Genomic DNA, 20496 nt, shown 5'->3' on the forward strand with positions numbered 1-20496 from the left:
AAAAATATTCCATACATATGAAATTGACTGTGGGCGGGACTACCCGACTCTCCCCTATATTTTGTCTACTTTGCTTAAAGCTATTTTTGTTCTTTCTTTTTTAACAAAGTACTGATGGCCTTTTTACTTTCTCTATTTTTGTTCTACAAGACATAAATTGATGGAAATAGTTAGCACAGACAGCTTCAATTGGTAAAATGTTGAAAGCAGAAGTTCTTTATAGAATAGCCATAGATTAGCTCCAACTAGTGTGTCTTTCTCGAGGAGCAGACATATGGAAAATAATATAGGTGAATTTTACTTCACATGAGGCAGACTACGCATTTTTAAGTTCCAACGAGCGGATTTTTCTGCCGGCGCGGGTTCTAACGTTATTTACTGCGTATGGAAAGATTGCACACCTACAACGTCATTGTAAATAATGGTGAAATTATTAAATGTATGAAATGGCTACAGCTTTCTTGAGTTATTTGTAAACATTTTTAACCCCAAAATGGCAACTGAAGAACGCCAAGTTGATGTAGAGTGCCATGCGTTCAATGATGAATTGACTTTATTTTATTTTAAGTGATAACTTTATTTTATTATTTACTTTATTTTATTGACTTTATTTTATTTTTAAGCTGGAAGTTTTATTTTAGAAGTTTTTACTAAGCCCACCAAACTTTTTTTCTAAATTTTTGGCCCACGACCAAAAAAGTTTGCCCATCCCTGGTTTAACCCATTGGAGACGGGTGATTCATGAAAGCATTCTTACAGAATCCAAATCAGGATGTAAATAAATAAAAAATGGAAACTTGAATGTAGGCTTTGCTAATTTGACAGATTTACTTTACTTTAATTATTGTTAGTTTAATCATATATATAATCAATGTTAGTTCAAAGTATAACTAAATAATTTTATTTTGAACTAAAGTAATGGTGAATTAAATAAATCAAATAATAATAATTATATACCACAAATAAACTGCTAAAAAACTACTTTGGTTACCAGTTTTATCTTTTTTCCCTGTTTGATGCTGGCACGTGTTAGTTACAATCGGCGCGAAAGGTTAAGCAATATGGTTCTTTTAACACTTTCTGAAACAGCAACTTTCTATTGAAAATTTTAGGTAGGCAGGACATTATCGAGTGCAACACTACTAAAAAGTGAGTGCAGTGATATTCTTTATCTCTTCGTTATTTAAAGAATAGTGGTTGGAAAACGTTTTAATGAAATTAATTTTATATTTTTAGTGGTTTGTAACATTTGTTGACTAAGTGTTATCAGACTGCCTATACCAGAGATGCCAACTGCTCCGGACACGCCAAAATAATTTAAAAAACGGTATATAACTTCGAAGTAAATTTTGCAAATATTTGACTAATTTTGCTTGCTTTTTAAAAGGTATGGCATGCCATAAGTTCGCTTCGCTTTATTTAAAAAAAACTGGGCACCTGGGCCGCGCAGCGGCCCCTATCCCATACATCGTGACATATATACATTGTGTTTAAAAACATTTTGAAATTTTGCTACATTGTGGTGGCAAGTGCCATAAGTTCGATAAAGTGGTGAATTACATAAGCCAACGAATTCATTAGAAATAGTGGTGCATAAAAATCTACTGAATAGAATTTAATAAACCAAGAATCACAATTGATAAACTACCACTTTAAAATATATATTTGCTGTCCGGAGCAAGTTGGCATCTCTGCTATACTACACCGGGAAGGGTTGATTAACTTTGATCCTCTATTTTTCATATTCAAGCTAGATACTTACATTCTCAAAATCATTCAACGATTTCGTCATTCATGTCACGAATTAAGTATGAAAATAAATTAAGTATGCCTTTTATTTAATTCCAAAAATTTATTTTGAAAACCTTCAAATACTATCTGCTAGATACGATTAAAAAATAGAACATGAAACAAAAATTCGCATGCAAATTTGCCTATATTGGTTATTAGTAAAACTTTTAAACCTATGATGATACCATGAAAAGAATAGATCTAAATCTTCAGAACTAAAAGCTCAGTAACCGTTTCATTTCAACAACGGTAAATATTATGTCCAACTTGATTTAGATTTAATTTTGATTTCCGGAATTTAAAGGTACTTAAGTTGATACTTCTTTCCTTTTGTCTAGGTAACAATGTCCGACAGAGAATCTGCAGAACGTGCAGTCAAAGATGCCAATCCCATTATAGATGGTAGGAAAGCAAACGTCAATCTTGCATATTTAGGTGCAAAACCTAGGCAAAATGCTCAAAGTGGTGAGTAAATATTTGTTTATTGTTATTATGTAAATAGTATCAATAATTGTTATCTGTGGCTAAAAAACTTTTGTGGTGCAGAAAAGTGTGAGCAGAGGAGAACTATAAGAAGTACACGGAAGTGACAAAATTCATAGGATACCTTTTAATATGGCTTCGGACCTCCTCCAGCTCTACGAAGAGAGCAGAAAGGAAGTCTCTTACAGGAATATTCAGTCTTGCTGCCTAAATCAATGTCCATAATTGCGAGTGTTGCAGGTGCAGGATTTTGTGCGGAACTGACCTCTCAATTATGTCCCATAAATGTTCAATGCAAATCATATCCGGTAATAAAGTTGTCCAAATCATTCCAAAACTTTCTTCAAACCAGTCGCGAACAGTTAAGGCCCGTTGACATGGCGCATTATGATCCATAAAAATTCTATCGTTGTTTGGGTGCATGAAGTCCATGATGGGAAGAACGTTGTCTTCTCATCATGGAAGACAACGATGAAGCTGAACATTATCATTTCTAGTCAATGATCGGTACAATCAGACCATTGCACAAATACATGCTATGAAAAAGGAGCCCACGCTATGGTGTCACCACCAGATTGAACAGTGTCTTGTTGAAAACTTGGGATAATGGCTTCTGGGGTCTGCGTCCCACTGAAATCGTGACTCATATGTCCAAGCTACAGTTTTCCAGTCGTCCAGAGTCCAACCAATATGGTCGTGTACCCAGGAGAGGCACTGGACTCGATGTCGCACTGCTCGTAAAGACACTCGAGGAAGTCTTTTGCTGCCATTTCGCATTAGAGCCAAATTACACCGCGCTGACCAAACGGATACCTCTCTTTTACGTCCCGCAATTATCTTTGTGGTTATTTTACGCAATGTTACTTGCTTATTAACACTGACAACTCTACGCACTCAGTCATATATCTCTGTTATTAAGTGCAAGCGTTCGGCCACTGCATTGCCCATGGTATTAGGTTGTGCTTAAAATTAGGCATTCTCGGCACATATTTGACACTGTAGATCTAGAAACGTTAAATGCCTTCACAATTTCAGATATGGAATGTTCCATGCAGCTAGCTCTAAATACCATTCCCCGCTCAAAGTCTTTTGATTCCCATCTTGTGGTCCTATTACCACAGAAACCTTCTCAGACCAATAACTTTAATACAAATAAAAGTCCATCTTGTGCATTACCCATATATACGTTTTGTACGCGATACTTCTGCCATCTGTATGCTTGTATATTGCTATTCCATGACTTTCGTTACCTATGTTTGTATAGTCATAGTAAGGATGTCCATAATGAGGCAATTAGCTTTATGTTTATTTTTTTCAAAATAAAAAAAGAACTATTATTGATAAAATACGTTGTGTTTATAAAGTTATAATTATTACATTTTTGATTTTATNAATAAATATATATATATATATATTGAATTTCTGTGTTTTTTTATGGTTATAGAATTGAATTTAAACATATTTAGGCTACATACTTAGGAGTTTATTTAGGACGTAATACTAATATAATGAAAGCTATTTTCTGCCAATCTTGGATTTTATTCGCCTTTATTTATAATAATCTTGGCATTTCTTACTGAATGCATAACTTTTCGACAAATATTGATATCGGTTTAAGGCCTTATTTCAATAGTGGAGTCAAATCCACTCAGTAAAAATAAAATTGAATTCAAACTCATTCGGGCTTGTCATTTCTCTTTTACTTTATTAAAACTCTCACGCCTTTTAAAGAGCACAAATCAGACTAAGTAGGATAACAATTTACTTATTAGACTTTAAGGCTCTGTATCTCAAAATGAACCAAGATGGAGTTGGCTTCAGTTCAAATTAGATCATCAGTTACTTAGTCTTATATACTGCTTAGTACTTAGCTCAACTACAGTACTATGTTAGCACCATAAAAAGTACAATAAATGAGGAAACATTGACCTTCTTGCTCGTATTAGTTAGTCATTTGCAAATGTCCATTCTCTACACTAATGAAGTACGTAGGAATCGATTTTACAAATGATAATTTTTATTAACAATTTGATGTAGCTTCCAGCTTAAAATTATATATTTTCTCCAATTATATCATTTATTAATTACTTTCGGTTTATTAATAATTAATTAGTTTTTATTAATCAGATACATTGTCTTTCAATCACTTAATATTACCACATCATAATCGCAGATGAAGAAAATAATATTTTCTTATCAATTTTTGTTCTAGACCAATTAATGGATACATAATATCCCATCCTTCATTCACTTTTTTCAAATTGGGGTAGGATTCCATATCTGGATTTTTCTTATGTTATTTTTGTAGAAAAGAGAAAAAATATAAAAAAATAGAGTAGCAATTAAAATTAGGAATTATTTTAAACTCTTTTGTATAACGCCCTGTTTGTATGAAATTGTGAGAAATTTATTCATAATTTTGTTATTTATCGAAAATATTCTCCTGTTTTCATGATTTTGTAAGAAAATCTTAAAAGCAACTGGTCTACATCCAAACATTTTTTTCAAAAATTCATCTAAATCAGTTGCAAAAAAAATCTATAATTAATGCTTAGAATGAGGTTATGTCAGAGTTCTGTTTTTGTGAATATATGAAAATAAGGACCGGTCTTTGCGTCAAAACTCAAAAAAACATGTTTTCAAGGATTTTCATGATTTCAAAATGTAATCCACTTCGCATTTCAAAGCAAGAGTTATGTTACGAGTTTATATGTAAAATAAATTTGTGAAGTGTCCGTCTCTACTATAAAACATTTTGCGAAAGGTCTGTTTTAATACCCAAAAATTTTCTTCAAAGGGTTCTTCAATGAACTCAGATTTTCTCTGCAATGACACAAAGAAATATAGTATTTAAAAAATTTCAGCAGAGCTTAAAAAGTTTCGTCTTTCATGACCATACTCCAGGAGCTTTTGCCCAAACATGGCGGCATTTATAAACTCCAAGAGTCACCTATACAGCCTTGCACTTCTAAATTTGACTTTTAACTCATTCTTGGTTACTCACCTCTCACCTAATTAATCTTTAACTAGATACTAGTTAAGCTCCAAATTATCAAGTGTTCAAGCTATTAACATTGTGCATATTTTTTTTTTCGTATCTCCGGAATGTGGTGCTTCCTGTTTGTTGCCCATAGTGTCGTGGCTGTGAGCCAAGCAGCTAAGAAATCAGAGGGGAAGATGAAACAATGAAGAAGAAAAAGAAGTCTCCTTCGCTTCAGCACACAATCGCTGACTCTGCTTCTGTACTCGATTGTGATCACTGCGTGAGACTTCATTCTTTGTCTAAATATACACACAACACCTCCCTTCACTCTCTTTGCCGTTTATTATTCAGAAAGCAGAAAAAATATTTTGTTGTTGTTGTATTGCCCTTTTACGCCCAATCGTGTATTGTCCTACCTTTTTATTTTTATTTTTTCTTTGAAATCTCTGCGACGGACTTTAAACTCTTATCTCTCTTTGTCACTTTTTAGACAGCGCTGCAGACACTGATTTATTCAAGTTTTCAAATTATAATCAATTTAAGGAGCATATTAGCACTCCAATTATCCAAGTTCCAGTCATCTGGATCACTAAATAGTGGGGTTATTTTAAGGAAGAAAGAGAAAAATTAAAAAGTGTGGCTGTACTATTGTTAGGCAATTCTTTGTCACTTATTAAACAGCAGTGCTGAAACTGATTTATACTGTTTTTAAAATAATAGTAAGATTGCAATTCATATTAGTACTTCCATTATCTTAATACCAGTTTACTTGATCGTCAATTAGGACTATTTTAAGGGAAAGAGAGAAAAAAAGCGAATAATTTGATTGCACAATAGCTACTACTCAGCACTCTTTGTCACTTATTAGACAGCACTGTTGACATTGATTTGTGCAGTTTTACTGTTAATTAAAGAACTAGTCGAGTTTCGTTCATTTCAGTGACAATCACTTCATCGACAGACCGTTTCATCGACACCACATGACGGTCAGATTATTTCGTCGACAGGCCATTTCATTGGCAGATCATTTCATGAACATGGTCGTTTCGTCGATTGGTTCGTTTCAACGATGGGGTCATTTCGTCGATGGGTCATTCAATCGACATGTTCATGTCGACGACAGGGTGGTTATTTATACAACAGCGTCATTTCGTCGTCGTCGACAACTTCATTTCATCGACTAGGTCGTTTCGTCGAAGGGTTCTTTCGTTGACAGGGTCGATTTGTAGAGAAGGTCATTTCGCTGGCAAAGTCATGCGTAATTCCGAAACTACTTTTATTATTTGATAAATAACGCGTTATGCCACTTGCACTCCTTCGTAATTTAGTATATGTGTGTTGAAATTTTTTAAACTTAGCCTGATGCAAAATTTTTATAGTATATTGTTGTCAAAAAAAAAGAATTTTTTTAATTGAAATTGCCTACTCCTTTTGCTCTACATCTCATTGAAAAAACGAAACCTTTTTTTACATTTGGTGTTCTAGTTGTATTTTACGCATTCTAAGTTGTATTTCACACAATGTTTTCGAATTGCATTTTGCACATTTATATCGAAGATTAATTTTTAATGCTCATTATTGTAGATTAGTATCACAAAAGCAATTGCAATAACTACAATAAATAATTCTTGAAATAGCAAGTGAAGGAAGAAAGAAAATAACAAAGGAAAAGAAATACAGTGAATTAATGAATCAGTGAAATATTGAAACCGCTTTGACGATAGATCATTTCATTGGCAAAATCATCTCGTTAACAAGCCATTTTGGTGACAAAAATTCTCTGTCGTTAAAAAATAAAATTATAATACGATGTATAATGTTTTTAACATCCATAGATGCCAGCAAACTTGACTATCGTCGACCGCTTTAACAATCGTTGACCAGTATCGCATTTTGCTCATGCGTAAGTTGACCAATAACTAGTAACAACTAAAAATGGTAATAAAATATTTACTTAAATTTTCGAAAACTAACTGCTTTATCTTTCCAATATTCTTAGAAAAGAGATCCCTCGCAGAAATTCTCGAACAGAAATATTTTTTTTAAAAAAAGTGAAGATTTTCGAACGTTCTTTTCTTTCTTTTTTTTTCTTCTTTGTTTTATTTGTAAATTGATCTAATGAATTGGTCATTTCGGTGACCAGTTACAACAGCAGCATACTTGTAGTGCTTGAGGAAGCAAGGTCAGGAAGATGCTAAAGTAAAAAAGTTGATGAATGGAATTCCATTAAAAATATTAATGGTATATTTTAAGTGATTTCTGTGTAATTTTTTAACAAATTAAAATTTTAAAATTTCTTTTTTAAAAAATAGCAATATTTATTTTAAATATATTTTGTAATTTAAATATATTTTGTCAAAAATATTCATTTTAAATATATTTTGTCAAAAATATTAATTCCCATAATAGATATTTTCATAATAGCTAAACGTTTGATTTCGATTTTAAAAAATATGATCTCTTTTTAATTTGAAACTGAACTGTATTTTCTGGAAATAAAATAAAATGTTCTGCAAAAATATCACGTCCAAACTATCCCTTTAGACACAGTAAAATGAAATAAAGAATGCTGCTTTAAAAATTCTGTAAGTGGTATGAAGTTGAAAAATAATTTCATTTCACGCTTACTGTTACATCAGCACTAGTTAGTTATTTTAAAAAAAAACTGAAAAAAAGCCCAGAAAATATATTTTTCTTCAAATAAAACCATAGTTTTTCCACCCCGGCTATCATACAGAAATAAATTACAGTTTTCTTCTTAAATCTTTTTTCATATCGTGTTTCATAAGTATATTTACCATCATTGTTTGGAGGACGAAGTTTGTAACTGAAATTATTATTTAATTTTTAAAACTATTTCTTATTTAATTACAGTTTTATTTTTGGAGAAATTCTTACAATATAATTATAAGCATAAAACCATTTTTTTTTTCTTGGCTGTATTTTTCTCATTAATTTTAAGCAGATTAGAAATATCTGAAGGCTTTATCATGCTCTAAATCTATACAACCTTCTCCTCAACAAACGTAATAGTTAATTGATTTTCATAAAATATCTATAATATTGTATAACGTTCTCGTATAAATAATTTATTCCTGTTTTTAAAATTTTGGAAGTATTTTGCAAGCTTTGATGAGGTTTGCATGCAAGGAAACATATATTTATCAAATGTTCAATCTTATTCAGAACTCATTAAAACTCTGAGAATGTTTTGATGCATGCGCCGCATGCATAGGTTATCAATTGATAAAAAAAAAGAATGTCATTTACTAAAAAGAATGTCATAATCTTGGGGATCAATCACAAAATGAGGAGAATTGGAACCAAAATTGATATTTATTCAGATGTACGGCTTAGTCGTTCTTTGACGGTTCGGGAATAAAATTCTATGTACATGTTGAATGAAAATAATTTTGTTCTCAATAGGAAATTACGGTTTTTATCTTGATAATCTACGTATCATATATTCGTTACAGGACTCAAATTAATATTTTTTTCTGTATTTTATCTTTAAAATATAACTTTTGGAGCAATTTTAGAAAAATATTTAGAGTTTTTGTTTTATTTATATATGTATTGAGTAATCAAACATGATATTCTTGCATTGAAACTTTAAGTATATATATTTTTTTTTAAAAAAGGTCAAAATTTGTTTAAATTTTTTTTTTTTACTCTTATAACTCAGTTACAATTTTTGTTTAAATTTTTCTTGTTTTTTCTTTTTGTTATTTCTTTGTTGTTGACGTAGGCCTGTTTAGGCAGAGGGGATGCGATTGTTCTAGTTTTCCAGTGGCACCATCTATGGCCAAGAATTCGACTTCTGCCACACCCGTTTATAGGGCGGACCCATTCATACATCCATTCATTCATCCACAGATCGTAATTTTGACCTGAATCAGAGAACGATCGATCTCCAATCCAGTACCCCCAGAGGTATTGATTTGTTATGGGAACTGGGAACATGGAGGACTTTTGCGACTTGACAGATTTAACATGCATCAGTCACTTTACTACACCGGCTGGCTGGCTGGCAGGCTGGGTTTTCGGCCGGCTGGGTTCGAACCCACAAACTCTCGAACATGGGCCCAGTGCCCTACCGATCAGGCTATCCCGGCCCTGTTGTTTCTTTAAATGATGAATTAAGAATTTAACATAATATTGACTTCTAAACAATTAACAGCAATTTTTGCAACGCATTAGCACCAGTAATGTGTTCCAAAGTGCGTCGTTTTAAATTGTGTTTACTCTGTAGTGCTTGCAAGCTAGGAATAAAAGAGACAGATTACGCATTAGACCTAAAATTAATTTTAAAGTTATTTACTGCTAATATTGTAATGTCTACAGCGAAAACTGCCGATAATACTACTGAATATTTTATTTTGAAACAGTCGTTGAACAGCCGACCCAATTTTGGGTTTACGATTACTAATGTTCAACTCTGTAGCCTTGTAGTTTTGAGCTCTATGCAGAAGACAAGGGAACTCCAGGATGGAGTATTGAGAGAAATTTGCCTGTGTGGAGAACTTTTTGATGGAACTAACAAAAACCTCTCGCGGTTAGCTTGACGTCAAGGGGACTCTAACCCATGATCCGTCTATCACTGACGTATTTTATGTCAGCACTGTGGTCGGTGCAAGGCGGATGTGGAATTCATATCGACCAGCCATAATTGAGATTCGAACCCTGTTCACCTCATTGGAAAGTGAACGCTCTATCCCCTGAGCCATCGCGGCTGAACTGAAAGTTTTGTGAAATTTAAATGTAAAATATAAAATAATAGTTATCAGAAGTCTGTTCCCCAAACACGCAACCATGGCCAAACTCCTAGCCCCATCTTTAGTTCCTTATCTTTTAACGGACATGGTAGGAATGTCAGGTAATTTAAACCCTGGTCAGAGAATGTGGACAGCGCCACACAGGAATGTGAGTTGGTCCCCCTCTCTCCAATTTTCCACACCATTACCAAGTCTATTCCACAAATATTTATGCAGAGAACATTTGTTCGAAACTTTAAGTAAATGTAACTAATAGAATTTAAGATATTATATTTAAAAAGGAAGGTAGGTAAAAACACATTTTGAGATATAAAAGGCTAAATAGACGAACGATTTTATGTCGGCCTATAAATAAATGTTATTAAAGGAATACATTAATTTCGTTTTTTATTTAATATAGAAAGAAGATTTTGGAGAATTAAAACAGGCTTTTTATATTGTCATTTTATGTAAAAAAAAAAAAAAAAAAACTAAAAAAAAAAAAAAAAAAAAAAAAAAAAAAAAACTGACCCTGGCTGATTTTGTAATAATTGACCGAAAAAAGGTAGTCAGGTATCTTTTTATCATAGATGCCAACCAGGAAGTTTTAGCTTTACACAATGTTTAAATTGGTAGCGAAATAACAATTTCAGAATTTATTAGCTAAAAATCTTTCCCCAATATTTAATGAGGTAGCAGAATTTCTGTTTCACCGCAATTTATAACTATTTGAAGGTATGTCTAAAATGTCGGAAAAGTAAGCAGCATTGTCTTTATAGTTTGTCTAAAGGACGAACTCCCCTAGCCATTCGTCTGGACCCGTGGCTGTGACTATTGCAACGAGGTATAACTATTTCAAGTAGGGGTATGGGGTCATTGTTTAGTACAGGTATTAGCTCGGGTCTTCGAGAGAAAGGGAATCTTTTTCTTATATCTATTGTGTTAATCTTAGAGTGAAGAGAAGCTACCCTACCTGAAATGCGCTATTCTTGTTTCCATAGCAGACGGCCTCTGACTTTGTGGCTGGGGAGTTCTTACCGTAAACAAAGTATAAGTGATGGTGAAACATAAAGAACTATTTCTAACCTAATTATTATTTAACTGCCACTTGAAAGCTAAAACTTCCCGATTGACAGCTCTTCAATTTATAATAAAGCAATTTGTATTTACAATAAAACAATTCGCGCCCTTATGGTCGCCGTTTAATTTTCAGGTTTTATGCATATGAAATTACTTGTACATAATGGTGAACGAAATTTACTTATTCCTTCTTATAATGGACTGTTTATTAAGTTTATTACTTCCAACGAACCAATCGATTCCTCTGCCAGTGCAATGAGTAAGTTGCCTATTTGCAACATTCCAATAGCTGTACTTTATTCACAAATTATATATATTATAAAAGAGAAAATACCGTTAAATAAGAGGTAACATTGGTAAACATTGTTATAACTTTTGTTAATGCTATATTGAGGACAGAGCCATAATGGCTCAATGGTTAAGGCACTGAACTGTCACTGTGAAGATGTGGGGTTCGATCCTCAGCGACGCTTTGAAGCCCACTCAACTGCAGATAGATGGGTATCAGCCTGTCTGGGAGTTGTACTCAGTGCTAACCACATTGCCACAACCATGCCGTTGGTTACGAATTTGTGGAGTCTTAACCTCCCTAGTCCACAACAGTCTGCTGCAAGAATGCTTTACTTTAATATTGATGACAGCCGAATTTATCTTTGTTGATTTAGATCCCATGTGATCCCTCCGACTGCGAAGAAAAACAGTTTAGACAATAATTTGTGTTATATAGAGAAATGCTAATCAGCTTAGGTGGGTAAATTTTATATCGAAACAAAACTGCAAAACTTAACTTTTAACTGTCATTTGAAATTAGATTTAATTATTAGTTAAGATTTTATGGAATAGAATATAACGGTATTACATGATCAAAAACTTCATTCGCTTCAAAAATGTACAATTTGGAAATAACAGTTGAAAAGTTTCAAGCACTCAAAAACAGGCGCCCATTTACAAGACTTGCCAGGCGTGAATGAGAAGAAACAAAAGTGATTTGATATAAAAAACGTAAAGTTGTCATGGAAAAATGAACGTGAAACAAAACTATAAAAACCACATAGCCGAGAGAGAAAAATATGAAAAACAGAACAAGAAAAACCACAGGAGTCGAGAGGGGCGAATCAGGTTAACACGCATTTTCAAGGAACTAATATCGTTAACAAGGGAATCATCATTCATGTAAAAAAAAAAAAAAAAAAAAAAAAAAAAAAAAAAAAAAAAAAAACAAGATTCCAGGGAATCAAGATGGACTGATATGAATGGAGTGGAAATAATTTTGGTATTGTCAAAATTGAATTTATGTCCAAGATTCCAACAATGTGCAGCATTTGATGATTTTTGGAATTCTTAATAACGTGTACGTAGCTATTGTGTTCCTTAAGATAGGCGCTTGTTTTTGAGCTCTTTTAACATGTCGACTGTAATTTCCAATTTGTACATTTTTAAAGCGAATGAAGTTTTTAGTTAAGTAATATCTTACCGCTTCAATTTCTTCGAATTATTTATTTAAGAATATAACGGTGTTAATCTTCCACAAAAGTACACTTTTTTAATCGGTCATACTTCAAATAGGATGCAACGTGTTTTTCTTATCTGATGTGAATATACCAGATGAAGAACGGTGTTTTTATCAGTAGTTCCTAAAAGATTGTATGAAAGAAAAAAATTTCTGTATGTAGATATCAGATAATTTTGTTTATTAAGTTGAAGGTGTATTTAAAGAAGAATATTAAATGTTAATGTAATATTCTAAATGTAGGATCCTAAAATTTTGTAAGGGTAATTACGCTGGACACTACGGTAGAAGGGAAAAGTAAACCAGTTTAGCGCAGACTTAAGTTTTATAAATCTCACACAGGGTGCGGAATTAAAATCAAGCAATGTATACGCATAAAATCAAGCGTCGTCGAACACAGGACAAATGTTCCTGTAGCAAATTTTACGAAAAACTAACTATTAAGATTTATTTTTCAGTTATAGCACACACACGCTCATATATATGTTACGGCCAAAGCCCGAAGTCAGTCAATTCGCGATCTGGCCGGCCAAATCGCGAATTGGCCAAGAAAGCTGTAAATTGGCTGGCCAAAGTCCGCAATTTTCTTGATTTCGGGAATTGGCCGGCCAGATCGCGAAGTGGCCAAGATGTTCCGGCCAATGTCTGATCTTTAATTGATTTCATTTGAGACAAAGTAAAAAATTAAATGTTTCAAATTTTAATTTAAAAACTTGTCTATTTTTTTATATTTTTAAATTGGAAGATTTATATTTTTAAATTAAAAAAGAAAACAAAAGGGGCAATATTAGCAAATTAACTTTTAAATAAAACAATTAAATAGACAATTTAATAATGATTATTAAATTAATGATTATTTAATTAACAATTTAAAAACTTGTCTATTTTTTTATATTTTTAAATTGGAAGATTTATAAGAATTATTTATATAATTATAGAAGGCCGCCAAAGTAGAATATTCACTGATCGTTTCAATTATTTCGCACTTTGGCCGGAACATCGTGGCCACTTCGCGATCTGGCCGGCCAATTCCCGAAATCAGGAAAATTTCGGACTTTGGCCGTAACATATAGGGGAGAGTCGGGTAGCTCCGCCCAGCGGGTACCCCCGCCCAACGTCAATTTCATATATATAGAATATTTTCTCATGAAGGAAAGGAGAAGAGAAGGGAAGGACAACACAAACAAATAACAACTAAAAACAAAAAATGATAAATTAGTGGGTTAGGGACTTAATAAATATTTTTTTAATTATGAAATTAACTGATTAATAAAGATGTTAGATTATTAACTAATGAAAAGGTGTGGTCCGCAGTAAATTCCGCGACGGGGGGCACCCCAGGCAGGTGGGAAAGTATAATGATGAAGGAGAGAATTCTGCCTACGATATGATTGAAATATTTACATAAAAATAATTTTAAATTATAGCGGTATTGAAAAAGGATAACAATTCGATTAGAATATGAATACTTTTTAAATTATAGTGATATTGAAAAAGAATAACAATTCGATTAGAATATGAATACTTTTTAAATTATAGTGATATTGAGAAAGAATAACAATTCGATTAGAATATGAATACTTTTTAAATTATAGTGATATTGAGAAAGAATAACAATTCGATTAGAATATTTGAATATGAATACTTTTTAAATTATAGTGATATTGAAAAAGAATAACAATTCGATTAGAATATTTGAATATGAATACTTTTTAAATTATAGTGATATTGAAAAAGAATAACAATTCGATTAGAATATTTGAATATGAATACTTTTTAAATTATAGTGATATTGAAAAAGAATAACTATTCGATTAGAATATTTGAATATGAATACTTTTTAAATTATAGTGATATTGAAAAAGGAAAGAAGTCTTAACCATTCATGCTCATTTTGGTTGATACAAAATTTGCATAGGTAAAAAAGGACACCATTTAAAACGTTTTAAGCATGATCATTCAAATAATGTCAACAGTTTCGCCTCTTAAATACTTTCAAAACATTTGCTACTAAATGAAAGATTGTTCACATGGAGTTAGTATAGAAGTATTCGTATTATTTTGCCATTCTTATGTACATTTTATGTAAAAAGTTAGAATATGGAAAAGGCAAGTAGAATTAAATAAAAATCATGCAAATATTGAGAATGCGTTTTTGTTTAACATAAAAGTTAAAAAATTGTTTTTTTACCATTCCTTCAAAAAATTCGATGTAACGTTGAACATTATTATTTCCCTTTACCACAATTCGGTTCAAATTGGCTGGAACCTTATTAAGATGCTTAATTGAACCATGTTTCCGTTTAAGTTGAACCATAATACCATAAGTTAACGATAGTTCAACATTGGATCTATATTAAGGATACAGAATATTTTTACGATGTTATGGTGAAACATGGTCCAGGTTTTTCTTACAGAGCAATAAACGCGTTATTAAGTCATTAATGTTGTAAATTGAGGATATTTATAAATAAAACGATTTATAAGTTTTGTAATTCTTACTTAATTTAAAATTGTTATGTTATCATGCTTGATCTACTGTTCATCTTGGTAAAATCCTAGTATACGTTACAAGCTGAACCGCAAAATCACACCCCATATTCCTAAATGCAAATGCAAATGCAAAATGGGTAAAAAGCAATAACCCGTCGAATCTCCACAAATCCGCACCTACATATTACAAACGTTATCGCCCTCTTAAACATTGCAAATGTCGCCAAATCCACCTTGTAACGTATACTAGGATTAAACCCTCTTCTTGCTTTTCTCGATTAATGAAAAGACAGATTTTTTATTTTCAGGTTTCTCTCCGCTAAGGTCTACATATCCATTAATGATTCCAAGTCAATATGGGTAAGCTTNTCCACCAATAAAATATGATGTAGATTTTAATTCACGCTTTTTCATTCAAAAGGTAGAATTTTAATTAACATTATTTGTATTATTTTTTGAAAAATATTCATGTTTATTAATTACTTTCTACAGCTATGCAAGTCTATATTAAGACAGCATTAAATGTTTACTTTAATCTGTACTTTCAATCTCAAGAATCAAAACATTTTTAAAAATGTAATTTCAAATGTGTTGGAATTTAACACACACCAAAAAAGTAATTTCATTAACTAAAATTAATTAATGCAGCAATTTATTTAAATTAAATTTTAATACTAAGAAAAGAAAATAATAAAAGTATCAAAAATTTAAAACACTGTTTTTTGACTTTTAAAATCAATATATATAGATAAAAAAATTTTTTTGATTTAAATCAATGATTTTTTTAAAAAAATCATTTGATTTTAATCATGATTTAAATCGTGATTTAAATCAAGCTGATTTAAATCAACAAACCCTGATATATACACAGTGAGACTTTCAGGAAAGACCACCTCTATGTAACGACTATATTTGCGACAACTTTTGGGAGGCACGGAGTTTTTTCCATAGACATACGTTGAACAAACCTTTTAGGAGAGATCATCAAAACCTCTCAGCCGAGAAGGTTAATTAAGGAAATACGTGAAAATATCAAAACAAATAAGTAGATTAAAAATAATTCAAAATATTTGCATGAGAATCTTATTTAGAGAGTTCTTTTTAACGATCTCTGAAAGAAATCTACAACCTCATGTTGCAGTCAGAAAACACTAACGACGATGATCAATGATTTATTTTTAGAGTTGAAAGTTAAACTAGAAAAAAGCTATTTTAGAAAAAAACAAAGCTTACTCAAACAAACAAGCTTTAAAGCTAACTAATTTTTATGATATAAAACCAAATGCAAACTTAAACAAAAAGCATAATTGCTTATTTATTTAAAATAATTCTGTATTTCATAAGTGATATCAATTGTTTTTACACCTATAGTTATATCAGTTGGGATTATTTCTTTTGATGCTAATTTTAATTCATCGATCCACTTTTCATGACGCCAACATAAGTGATATTTTTGCACCAAGAAAATGACAGTGACTAAAATTAAAATCGTTTACGAAAAATCACTGAAACTTCGATAAAGTCAATAGAGGTAACCTCTAAGAACGACTAACTTTCATTAGCGACCATTTTATTGTGGAACAAAGAGTTGTCGCCCCCTGGAGATTTCACTGTATTTCTATTAAAGTCTATTGAAAAGAAAATTATGTATTTTTAGTGAAATGTTGTTATTTAACTATGTTAGCTCTACGACAACATTTAACTAAATTGTCATGCAGCCAATATTCTCTCTAAACGTATTTAGAGGGGTGGCCCGCCTCGTCTGCCATTTTAACCCTATAACTGCGCCCTCTTTGCCCTTTTTGTTAAAATAAGCCAACACCCTTTAACAATGCCTTTTATTCTTATTCCATTTTTTAAAAAATGAGTTCACTGTTTAAATAATAATTAATATTTATAATAGTAATTCTAATTACTATAATAAATATTTACTTTGTTATAATTATTCTCAACTGGTTAAATTTGTATAAGTTTCTCTTTTTCTGGGGGGAAAAGTGATTTTAAATTTAAAAATTATTTTTTTAAATCACTTGTTTTTTTTTTTTTAAAAATGCACCTTTTTTAATGTTCATTTTCTTATAAGTTTTAATTTAAATCATAGAAAAAAGCTTTCACGTTGTTCGTCAATTAATCATTTTATAGCGTACTGTATTTTGAAGGGGAAAAAAGCTTAGCACAGAGATTGTCTTTTAGCATGCCTTAATTATTTTTTAAAAACTAAAAAATTTTCTTTTATTTTGATAATGATTAGGAATTACTTTTGAAATATGCATGTAAAATAATATAAGAGGATGATTTAAAAACTTTTGCGGATCAAATTCAGTTATAACATAATATTACACATTTCGTTAAATGTTTACAGTGTTAAGTGAGTACCCTTTCAAAACTCGAAGTACATTTTTCTGTGAAAAAGCACCCTGACCTTTTTTATTCCTTGGGAGAACTCTGATAGAGCTTAAAAAAATAATTGCTTTCATTAATTCCAAACATAATTAATAAAGTGGATTTTAGTACTTAACCTCTATTGACCTTATCGATTTAAAATGACTTGATTAGATCTTTGTTTTTTTCTCTCCTTTCAAATTTTTGAAAACGAATGAAGCTAATCTTTGAAAACAGCTGACTCATTTTCAAAGACTCATTTGCAAAGCAAAGTTTTTCCAACTTTTTTAATTTATTTGTTTTAAAAAAAATTACAGTTACGAATAGGTGTTTAAACTGAATTTCTTCAGATAAAGTAAAATAACAAGGCATTTAAAAGAGAATAATAGAGTAAACAAGCATTTTCATCCCTCTGGTTTGATAAACCATTAATATGAAACCATGCGTGTTTTTGACCTAAAATGATATTTGTTTTTATTTTTACACGTAATCCTATCTATTTTCCAAATACTGAATTGCAAAATTATAAGATATTTGAAAGGATGACACTGCGAGATTTTTATCTTTTAGTAATTTTAAAAGACTCAAAACATTTACGGTATACGATTTGTTTACTAGATCAGTGATTCTCAACCTTTTTTTCGTTGCGGCACACTTTTAACGATTTCGAAATTTGACGGCACACAATGAAAAAATTAGATTAAAAATTGTTTAATTACATATTTTACACTGTGTTAAATGGTTTGTGATAATAATTTTGAATGTGGAATAAAATAATATGCACTACAAAATCACATTTATTAAGGGATTAATTATTTCTTTCGACCAATTTTTTATTAGTTAGTAACAGTTATTTATTTTTTTGCTAGTTATAAATTGTTAGCTTGTTTTCTATAATTATTAACTGTTTTTTTTTTTTTTCTTGTTGACCAGTTTTTTTGCTAATTATTAATTGTTAGCTTAATTTTTGTTAATTATCCTTTGTTAATTTGTTTTTTATATATTTGTTTTTTTAGTTATTCTTTGTTAGTTTGCTTACTAATTGCATAGCTTACTTTAATGATCAGCTCTTACAACATTTTTTAAAATTGTGTGCTAAACACTTCCATCTTATTTTAAGATTGTCAGAGACAATAAAATCGCCGACGAAGATGCTATCACGCTGTTAAAGCGTGGGAAAATTATGAAAAGTATATATATATATACACTTTTCTTTATTTTAAACTTTACTCATAATAAAAAAAAGCATTATAATTTTTATTGCATCATTTCTAATATTTGGCGGCACATTTTAAGAATTTGGCGGCACACAAAAGTGCCGCGGCACAGTGGTTGAGAATCACTGTACTAGATATTTCTAAAATGCATTATTTAGTTTTAAAGAAGTCTGTGTTTATTTCTTCTGAAAGTCATGGTTTTTTTTTTTTTTTTTTTTTTTTTTTTTTGCATCTTGTCATTTTCATTATTTAATATTTGTTTCCTTTTTATTTATTTTATTGACATTTTGACAAGAAAATATTCTCTCGCCTTATAAATCAGGGGTCTGTTTAGAAGAAATTCGGGTCCATTAAGACCCTTCACAAAATATCTTTTCATAAAAACGGACCCTTCACAAAATATTTTAACTTAAAAACGGACTCTTCACAAAATAATTTATCTTTTAATCGGACCCTTCATAAATTTGATTATCTTCACTATTGTTTTGTTAATCGAATAAATCCTTCCCAGGAAGGGGAAGGGGAGAAAGACAAATGCAAACGAACTAAGTTTGTCTTCGGCAGAAGCTCCTTCCTTTATTCGTCCGAAATGAATATTCTGTGTTCAGCAGTATAGGCTAAATACCAAATATTTTTATGTTGCATCTCTAAAAGAGTAGCAGCAATTGCTGTTTATTTTTTAAAATTTAATTTTTTAATTATATATTTACAGTGTTGAGCATAATCTTGTATGTCTTTACAATTTAAAAACTTCTTGAAAAAGTTTTTTTTGCAATAAGACCTTATTTGCACAAATTCACAAAAGCGGATCCTGGTTGAAAGAATGTGACTTAACGTTTATTTTAGATTCACAAACTGCGAGTAATTTTTTCACAATTTTACAAAAACGGACCTTTCACACAATTTCTAGACAGACCCCTGTAAATCGTTAGTGTAACTCTAGTGCAACATAACAATTAAACCGATTTATGAAAAACAGGCTAGGAAAAAAAACGGGGTTCTTTCTAAGAAAACCCCCCAAAAACGGTATTTTTTTTTTATTTAAACCAAGTTTTTTTCGCTTTATTTAAAGCAAAGATTTGAATGGCACTTTATATGAAATAATGCATGCAACATATAAATGGTACTAAGTTAAAATTAGTTAAGCTATTATAAAGTATAATCAATTAATATTATTATCTTTTTCTTAGCTTTAACACCCAACAGTAACTATTCTAAAATTAAAATTTTTATACCATAACAATTAGCAACCTTAATATATTAAGAATTTTAAAAATTATGTAAAAAGTACTGTATTTTGTATATTAAATGGTTTAGTTCTTACATTTGTTCAAACAGTATTTAAAAGTACATGGGGGGCAAAAGGTTAATGTGAGTATTCTTACTGGATACTGCGGAAACTAATAATGAGTGACCCGGAGTACCTGGCCACTAAGGTAACATCCGTAAATGATGAATTATATTGAATCAAAAGCCTATGATATTAAAATTAATTGATGAATTAGATTAAAAGTTAGCAATTAATTAAAATGAAGGAAAGGAGAAGAGAAGGGAAAGACAACACATTAAAGGGACAGAGTAATTAATTAAAATGAAGGAAAGGAGAAGAGAAGGGAAGGACAACACAAACAACTAAAAACAAAAAATGGTAAATTAGTGGGTTAAGGACTTAATAAATATTTACTTAATTATGAAATTAACTGATTAATAAAGATAATTAAGTAATAAAAAGGTGTGGTCCGCAGTAAATTCCGCGAGAGGAGGGGCACCCCAGGCAGGTGGGAAAGCAAGATGATGCTAGCA

The 20496-nt window shown here is 31.0% G+C and overlaps 1 protein-coding gene across 2 annotated transcripts in view; it reads left to right on the top strand.

Moving 5' to 3' along the window:
- Window positions 1-20496, top strand: part of LOC107441354 (RNA-binding protein 24-B) — a 109371-nt gene that overhangs the window by 65429 nt on the left and 23446 nt on the right. For both annotated transcript variants that reach the window (XM_071185476.1, XM_071185477.1), the window contains exon 2: window positions 2130-2256. In XM_071185476.1, coding sequence (XP_071041577.1) covers window positions 2130-2256 — 127 coding nt within the window. The remainder of the gene's footprint in view (window positions 1-2129; window positions 2257-20496) is intronic.

The sequence above is a fragment of the Parasteatoda tepidariorum genome, chromosome 9 (assembly GCF_043381705.1).
Source record: "Parasteatoda tepidariorum isolate YZ-2023 chromosome 9, CAS_Ptep_4.0, whole genome shotgun sequence".
Lineage (NCBI taxonomy): Eukaryota > Metazoa > Arthropoda > Arachnida > Araneae > Theridiidae > Parasteatoda > Parasteatoda tepidariorum.